General features: G+C 46.5%; 1 protein-coding gene across 1 annotated transcript; it reads right to left on the minus strand.

The window, feature by feature from the left end:
• Positions 1-4,707: 4,707 nt before the first annotated feature.
• On the minus strand, positions 4,708-6,437 carry LOC123048908 (anthranilate O-methyltransferase 1). The gene is made up of 4 exons (XM_044471924.1): positions 6,281-6,437; positions 5,618-6,031; positions 5,264-5,539; positions 4,708-5,172 (listed from the first exon to the last, which is right to left on the minus strand). The coding sequence occupies exons 1-4, from the start codon at positions 6,353-6,355 to the stop codon at positions 4,837-4,839; spliced, it is 1,101 nt and encodes a 366-aa protein (XP_044327859.1). The 5' UTR covers positions 6,356-6,437; the 3' UTR covers positions 4,708-4,836.
• Between the last annotated feature and the right edge of the window lie 3,117 nt (positions 6,438-9,554).

Here is a 9,554-nt window from a genome sequence, read left to right on the forward strand (position 1 = left end):
CTTCGTGGGGAAATCCATGCCGACGCCGCAGATGGCCATAGAAGCTGCTGCGTACGAGGCGCTCACCCGCCTTCGATTCGCAGTGCCCTATGCCAGTGAGCGAGGGTACTATTATTTTCCGAGCCGTGCAGCACCCGGAGAAGTTGCATCTTTCCCCGGTGGGCGCATTGAGAGAGATCCAGTACTGGCCAACCTTGCCCAGTACGTCATCGCCCAAGAGCTTTAACTCAGCGGGTAATGGGTTATCTCCAGAGCCTCGCTGATTTAAATCCTCGGATCGCTATTGGCAGACCACTGAGGCCTGACCAAGAAGGGCGCATTCATCGTCTGGTCAACCCGCTTCCCCCGATAGAAGAGGAGTGTGCCCCGGTGCCAGAGGCGTTTTCTCAGGACCCTGTCGCTTTACCGTTTTCCATGTGAACGCCTCCGATGTATTTATTGTCCCAGTACTTGTATTTATGTGTTGCAGCATGTTCGTAAAATCCTCGTAGGACGGATCCGATTTTTCTTTAGTTCCTGTTTTGTGAGCAGTGTTACTGCTGTTAGCCTTGTTTTAATTGCTTCTTCTCTCGCAACATATTTTCAAGGATATTTCTTTTCCCCGAGTTATTGCTGCGTATATATGCATTTTCCCGGCATAGACCTTTTATTCGCGCATCATCGTTACAACTTTTAACAAATCTCGAGGACGAGATTTTTTCTTAAGGGGGGTAGTGTTGTGACACCCAAAAATTTTGGCCTTGTTTTGTTTATTAAAATATTGCCAGGAAATAAAACTTTTCCTTTTGTCAAGATTTAACCTTTAGTTATGGTGAATTTTTACTTCTAGTGGGAAAACCTTCAAAGAGTATTTTTGGACTTGTGTGCCCTCTTTATAAAATCAATCCTTTATCAGTGGATTAATTTGCATAATTATTTTTCATGAGTTTTATTCTTTTAAAATGATCTTTCATAAATTTGGAGCCCCCTTTTGCACTGCAACTATTTGATAAATGCTTTTAAAAATTCCACCAAAATTTGGGGATGTCATGTGATGTTTCCACATCACTTTTATGCAAAGATACCTTCTGGCCATTGGAGATTTTGAGCTCTACACCAATTTTTCCAATCTGGTCCAGTAGGCACTTTTGCACTGCAACCCATTTAAATATTTCTTCAAAAATTCTTCCAAGTGTTTGGAGATGACAGTAGATGCATACAATTCATCTTCAAGCAAAAACCCAATGATGTTCTTTGGAAGATTTGAGTGGATCAACCTCTTTTGCATTCTGGTCCAATTTGGTGATTTGTACTACAACCATATTTTTCCTTGCTCTAGTGACCCTGAGCTTTCTCCTACTTGTAGCCCTCCCTACCAAACTCTTAAGTCCAGGAGATTGGGCTCATTAGAGGTTTTGTAGTGCATGTTCTAAACCCCTTTTCTTTCTGCCCAAAACTGGAGTTTTGCAAAACTTGCACTATCAACTTCCTGTTTTTGCCAAACTGACCCTACCACCATCTTCTGTGTCTAAAGAGACACTGATCTGGAGAGTTTGGCCACTCCAAGAATTGCCTATGTGCATCTGGCATTCTGTCGAACACCTGGTGTGCACAGTCATTTTTGGCAAGCTCCCTGGTTTGCATTGTGGACTTGTACCCCAGCCCCAACAACCTTGTCCACTGAGCTCCTAGCCACCCCTACCCTTGATCTGTGCTTTGCCAGCTCCACCCTCGCGCTCTAGACCACACTGGCATTCCGTCGAGCACCTGCCGTGCGTGCTCTGGGCGCGCCCAGAGCGCACGTTTTGCACGCGCGCGCACTACGCCGACACGCCGCACTGCCGCGCTCGACGTGACCCGACCCTGGTCCCTTCTGCACCGCTGAGCCACGCACTAGCCGCCCCCTGCTCCACGATCCCTCTGGTGCCCGGCTGCGCCGCTGGCCGCGCCCTTGGCGGCACGCCGGCGTCGGCAGCGGCCTCTGCCATGTTCGGCACCGCCCAGACCGCGCCAGCGCGCCAGCTGCCCCTAGGAATCGCTCGTGCCTATCCTCCTGCCTGTCGGAACGCGTTCGTCGCCGCCAAGATGCCCTGCACCTACAGCAACGGCTGTCGCCGGCGATCCTATCCTCTGCCACCGCGGGAACCTGCCTCGAGCGCTATATAAAGGGTCCCCGAGCCCCTCCGAGCACTCACGCGACTTCAGGCACTCCTCGTAGAGCTTCCCGCGTAGTGAATCGACCTGTGGTGGCCGTCTCCCTCAACTCCGGCCAGCCCGGCCACCGCCAAGCTCCGGTGCGATTCGTCGCAACCGGCCACCCTCTCGCCCAACCAGCACCACCAGAAGCTTCCCCGTAGTCTTGCGGAGCTGCCCAGCTGCCCAAACTCGATCGGAGACCACCGGAGCACAATAGTCACTTCACCACCGTAGCCTTCACCCGCCGAGGAGCTCGCCGCCGGCGATTCCTTCCACCTCCGACGACCCTTCAACCACCCAAAGGACCGCCTCGGTCTAGCCGTTCCATCCCCGCCCGCAGATGCCCTCGAGGAGCCGCCGTCCGTCGCCGGCGATCGCCGGAGCTCCGCTCCCGTCGGGCAGAAGAGAAGAGAAGGAGGGAAGGAACGGTCAAACCTGACTAGTGGGCCCTCTGGACCCACTGTCAGTGACCCGCGCGGCGCCCTCTCTCTGTTTAAGTGGAGGCGCAAAACCCCGAATGCGCTTTCCCTGCTGCGTAAGCGTATTTCCCTCGAAGCGTTTTCCTTTTTTCTGGTTTTATTTAAAAACAGAGTTGACCAAACTTTGACTGACTATAACTTTTAAAATAAAACTCCAAATGAGTTGATTCTTTTTCCTACCTCTCTCAAATTTCATCTAGTTTATTTTAAGATTTATTTCAAAAATATTTGACACAGGTTTTGGTACTGTGTTTGAAATATTTGTATTTGTGTATTTTGCAAAATAGGATTTTTGGAGGAAAAGGAAAGCTTCCAATAAGTGCATCCTTTGCATACTCTTGAAGGCAAGCATTTCTGAACTCTGGCATAATATTTGTTGTGGTGTTTGGATACGATCACAGCACCTTTTGTCTTGGAGTATAAGTGACAGTTTATGTATCGATGTAGTCTCGTGCATGAGTGCACTTTGGAGTTGTTTGTGGCCAGCAATGGATACCCTGAGGATTTGGATCGCCCTCGTGAGCTTCTCTTGCACACCGGTAGGAAGCGGGAAAGTCGTGATCTTGGGTAGGCACGAGCTTGTCCCTAATCCCTCGTTGTGACGAGTATGCCCGGCATAGCATGGTGAGGCTCGAGGAGTGGTGATTTATTTCACTAGTGGTAATATTGTTGGTGGATACTTGGATCACCTGAGTCGGTTGTAGACCGAGTCTTGTTCAGTAGCTTCCTTTTGTCGGTACCACCACTTGTCCCTGCAGGGGACAGGGTATGGTTCAGTAGGTTGTCAACCCCTTTCCAAAGCACACACCGTACAGAGAGGCCGTGATGAAGGTCCCGTGGCCACGGATTAAAGCCTGTCATTCGGTCCGGGGGCATGGGTGTTTTCGGTTGTAGCCGAAGGGGATAGCTTCCCCAGTTTGCGCGCGGTATAAATTTTGTGATCCCATGCTACGTCGAGGTTGTAGCCTCCCCACTTAGAGTTTTGCTTGGCAGGTGTCGTGGGTGATTCCAGGCACTGGTGAGTTAAGCTGGTGTGTGCAGGTCAGGCGTGTTTTCAGTCAAAAGACCGTAGACGGAATTAGTCCCGAGGGACTGAGTAATCCCGTTACTCGTGGAAAATGGTACTCCCTCTGCAGAGGATACATCCTGTTGGATAGTCATGTTCTTGAGTATAGGACCACAGTCTAGGTTAAATCTTGATAACGGTATTCGGATGGAGAACGATTTAACTAGAACTCTGTAACGGTATTCGGATGGAGAACGGTTTAACTAGAGCTCAGTAACGGTATTCGGATGGAGATACGACTTGATTGAATTATCGGTTTTCGGATGGAGAAACGACTGTACTAAATATTGTTTATGATTATGGCACCTTTGGATTATGATCTTTATTATTATGGACTAACCATTTATTTTATGTATATTACTGAGTATCCCTGGGACGGTTCTACCTCCTGGATATTCACTGTGATTATTCTCTTATAAGCCCTTTATGTGGTGTCGCCCCGACGCCCGACTGCGGCATTATTATTTCTGCATTTTTCGCTCGAGGAGTCATTCAGACACTCGTTTGGCACCAGTATTATTATTTCTGCATTTTTCCGCTCGAGGAGTCATTCAGACACTCGTTTGGCACCAGTATTATTATTTTTGCATTGTCCGCTCGAGGAGTCATTCAGACACTCGTTTACTATTCTGCATTTTCCGCTCGAGGAGTCATTCAGACACTCGTTTGGCACCCAGTATATTATTTTGGTATATTTTTATCCATATGTGTGCATCATGGTTTCTCGTATATTTTCGTGACGGATGTATGATCGTCTATTAAACCTGGAGTATGTTTGATATATTATACCGGTGTTCTTAATGTTTGCGAGTACATTCAAACGTACTCACTGGCTTGTCCCTGGCTATTGTCTTGGCCAGATTGCCTTGCGTGGAGGTATGCATCGCGGTGACAACCTCGGAGCCTACGTGTTGACATTTGCAGCCTCGCGAAGATAGGAGTTATCCTGGTCAGCTGTTCTTGTGGGAAATGGAGTCCCATAGACGCAGATGTTTCCAACCGCTTCCGCCCTCAACCATTAGAAACCAAGTGTTGTACTCCCAGGCCTAAATGGTCTTGTACTACATATTTTTGTTCCTTGCTTGGAATTCTTGTATCAAGTTGGTACCTCATCAGCTAACAGTAATCCTGGGGCTGGTGAGCACACAAGCCGTTTTTCTGGGAATTTATATCCCAAAAATCCGGTCGTGACAGCAAGGATTCACCGAAATGGCTTGCAAGTAGGGGTCCGAACACCGTCCTCAAGCTCTTTGCAATGTTAATCGCGCTCTGAATGGCATTGTGTGCATCATCCCCTTGTGAGTCGTCATGAGGATCCCAGTTGGACTCGAACAATTTGATGTGGCTCACATTGAACAACTCGCTTTGCCCGATTACGGCCTTCACTTCATTGATCGATGGCGTGTAAATGGGGAGATTGAAGGAGTCAAGCTTTTCTTTCTTCACCAGACCCTGTTAGGTACATTGACAAATGGTTTATAGTCTTACATTTTTCAAAATTCAGTTCCGATAGTTGTGGTAAATTAACTTAAGGCTTACGCACATCTTCGACAAGAGATTGCAGAGATCGTGCAAGTAATCCCCATGGATGGTTCAGATATCCGTTGTTGTATATGTCCTCATATTTCCTCCCAAGGAACGTCAGCACCATTTGCCCACCAAGCACTAGCTCTTCATACCGCAACTTGAGGAACAATAACATGTCATTCTGGAATTGTCGTTGGTACAATTCCGCAACACCAGCTGGCGTAGTCTTAGCAATGTAAATGTTTCCCTCATTTAGGTATTCTCTTCCTCCTTCCTCTAATCCAGCAGGAACCTGAATGAAAACATTGATAATTCAGGACCATGTAGAAGACATACATGAATGTAAATGTTCTCGGCATAATTTGGGTACCCGGGAGCGCCAATGGAGGCAAAATGACGAGTGAAAGAGGTGACAACTTTGGCGAGGGAAAAGCCTAGTGTAGTAGGAGCCTGGTAACCCAGCGATATAGAAAGGTGGTAGCGGTGTATTTTCTTTATGTCTTGCTGTTATGGACTCTTTGAACCGTTCGAGTGAACGGAAGACATGGTTGAAGTTGTTTCCTGGTAGACCATTGAGAAAGAACTGGAGCTCCACGGGGTTGCACCTTGATTTTTCGTCACTATCATGGCCTAGCACTTTGATCACCTTGGAGACGAAGAAGAGTGTGTTCTTACCAGAAGAGCACCCTAAATCAACAGCAGTCATTACTGGCTGGTGGAGATCCATGCGCACTTCTCTCACAGCCTTCTCAAGTACCACCTCAGTCTCAAGCAAAGCTTTTTGCTAGCATAAATGAAAAGGAAAGCCATATTAAAAGTAGCCTTCTCAAGTACCACCTCAGTCTCAGGCAAAGCTTTTTGCTGGCATAAATGAAAAGGAAATCCAGATTAAAAGTATAGTGCAATCTACTCCTACTATATGGCTAGCAAAGTTCCTACCTGCAACGGAGAGTTTAAATACTAGTAGTACATATTTTTTCGGAAAAAATATATGAAACAAGTACATGTTGATATTTAAATACTTTTGACGAACCTGAATCCTCGAGTTATTGATGTAGCTAGTCTCTCCTTCCCCTTTGGCCATGTGGAAGTCACTTTCCATGTTCATGGCTACGATTGAATATATCTTTGTTGCCTAATTCCTGATGTAGCACTCGCCCTTGTGAAGACCTATATATATAGGAAAAATATTGCCCAAGAAGTGTGACTTGTTCCTGTCGATCCAAAAGGTTTATGAAATTAAAAGATAAGCAGCAAGACAAGCCAAATAGTTAGGTGCCACACAAAATGAGTGGCCCTCTGTCCACCTTTATGAGAGGCAACCTAAGTAGGGGACTTCTGGCGACCTAGGAGAAAGAGAAATTGTAAGCAATCAAATATTCAAGTAAGACTAGTCTGGCTTTGTGCATCATGTGATGCAGAGGCAGGGGTAATCCATTTTTCAATGAAAAAAAGACTAGTCATTAAGATAGAGAAATAAGAAATAACAATAGCAAAAATAATAACCATATCTATAACCATCGGTAGGGAGATACCGCTCAACTAAAAATAAATAAAGTGATTGCACTATCACAACATTTATTCGTAAAAATTCCTATTGAAAACAGTTGATGATTTTTATACTGATTCAAATTTTCATTGTTCTCAAATTAAAGTCACAATGTTTTTAAATATTATAGTACTTGTAACATTTACAAATATAAAAATAATAAAATATTCTCGAAGTTTAGTGTATTAACAAAATTCAAAAAAACAAGGTAAAATGAAGAATTACATTGGATTTTGTCCCTCAAATTGGAAAGATTACAGATCAACATAGATACAGTCCAGAGATTTTGCTCGGTAATTCAAAATATTCACAAATTCCATATTTAATATTATTTTGAATTAACATACTTAAGGATATAGAGGGAAATAAACAAAAAAGCATGAATGTGGTCTGGATATTAAAAAAAGAAAATATATATTAGTTTTTATCAAGGGGATATGCAAAAAAAAGAACAAGCAGTAAGATGTGTGAATATGTTTGGTAACACGTACGAACTTCTGCAGCAAGGCCCCTACTCAGGCCTCCAAATCAGTTTTGGGGCTAGAGGCAAAAAACTACGCCAGCACGGCCCTATCAAGCACCCAAAATAGGGAGGCCCTCATAAATACTCCCACACGCTCTAAGAATACTACCCATAACCCTTATCATCACATACAGAGAGCGGGAGGAAAATTTCGCTCTGCACATCCACACCATCGAGCCTCCCACCAGCCGAAACTCCCGATGCCAACGGCATCTGGCCTCCCATGGCTAACCTTTTCTTCTGCCCCAACCTCCTCTGAACTCTGAAGCCCGCCACCCGTCACTTCATTCGCTTGCACGCCGCAAGTCATTACACTCAATGTCGCTCGCGGCGACCCCAACTGGCACCGGTGCCATCCTCCCTCCCTCCCTCCCAATTATTAAGAGGAGCAGTAAAGATAAAATCAAGTAGTAAGCGGATAAAATGTATATAGATGTTTGATGGTAGATAAAATGCATCCTTCAATTTTTGGCCAAAATAGGGATTTATATAGAGTAAATAACTAGAGTATCTCGTCGTAGTGGTTGCTGAATTTACGCGTCCGGATCAGAGCCACGGGACGAGAACAAATTTTATTGGATTTGTCACATTAACTTGTGGGGGCATTGACATCCCAAATTCATCATTTACACTAGGAATTTGCTTATAAAAAGCCTTATGTGTATTGGATCCGCTCTTCTGTTAGCATGAACACATGAATGAGCTTCTTCTCATTCTTCCTAAATAGAAACCCCCACCCTCACCTTTTTAAGACTATCAAGCCTTCTCAAATTAGGTCTATAGTAGAAGCTTCGAAGAAGCTTTGAAGCAGACACCTGTATAAAATCTTTCACTCATCGAAAAGTGAAAACCCGTGACAATATCATACTGCAGACGGATGGGATGGGAAGAAGCGGCATTTAGAAGTGCTGCTAAATTTACATTTGGGTTCCGGCATAACAAAGTTTGCACTGTCTTTTCTAGGCTAGCTAGGCGCACAGCTTGCCGTTGATAATGATTCTACCACGATTGCTGCAAATTCACAAGCTGATCCGAAGTAATCGTTGTTGTCCACTAGATTCCTCCGGAGATATTTCGTTAGGATTGAATGATTGCTGCAGTCCTTCCTGGTTCTTGATGACGTGGCTGTATTCTCTCCACGCACAATTACAGTAAAGAACTCGTTGCTCGGTTACCACAGATAGGGAGGAGCCCGGACTCGTCGTATGGGGCAGAAAAAGACACACGGTACGTACGACCGCATTACATCGTCGTGCTAGTATGATTTTGACCTTTGGAACTAGACAACGACCCGCCATCTCGAGCTTATCTCACCGAGAGAGAGAAGTGAAATCGTGCACATGCTTCTCGTGCGCTTGGCAGATGCCTCTGAACGGATCTAACCCACGCGTTTTGCGGCTCCTAGATGGCGTGCACAATCTGGTTCGCACGTTGGCCATGTACGTTTACGTGTTACTATCAGTGCAAAATAATGGTGGGGGTTAAAACTGGCAAGGGGTTATGTACATTGGCACATTTTTATGTGGTGGCGATGTATTCGGAACAGAGCTACATTTGGCAGCGACGGCCGACCTAACCTAACCAGCTAGGAGTCCAACAAATCAAGTCCGATCGTTCCTGGCCCTAGATCAGTTTTCCATTTCGTCCATTCGGAGTTTCAGACCCTGCCGGCCAGAGAAGTGAGGTCGAAAGCCAATGCGAGGTCTTCACGACCACTCCCTCCAGTGTAGCGTCAAAAATGTTCTTATATTATAAGACAAAGGGAGACTGGAGACTGGCCATGGCGACAGGGTCAGTCGGGGGCCGTCGATGATGGTGCCATTGCCGATGCTCATCCGGTACCAGGAAGATAGCGCTGGCAGCACACACTACCGGAACCGCACCCTATGCCGACGGCCCCCGTCGGCATAGGGCCGTCGGCAACATATCCGTCGGCGTAGCCCGGGTGGCCGTCGACATATAAAGGCCGTCGGCATAGGACCTATCCCGACGGTGTCCGTACATCTATGCCGACGGCCCTGGCCGTCGGCAACGTTACCTCCTAACGGCGGCCGCCGTCAAGTGCTGACCAACGCCTGCTCGCCACGTGACAGGCCTATGCCGACGGCCTGGCCGTCGGCTTAGTTTGAAACTATGCCGACGGCCATAGGCCTGCCACGTGGTGAGCAGGCGTCACCCCTGGGGCAGGTCTATGCCGACGGCCTAGCCATCGACACAGTTTCAAACTAAGCCGAC

This window comes from Triticum aestivum, chromosome 2D (assembly GCF_018294505.1).
Source record: "Triticum aestivum cultivar Chinese Spring chromosome 2D, IWGSC CS RefSeq v2.1, whole genome shotgun sequence".
NCBI classification, from domain to species: Eukaryota; Viridiplantae; Streptophyta; class Magnoliopsida; order Poales; family Poaceae; genus Triticum; species Triticum aestivum.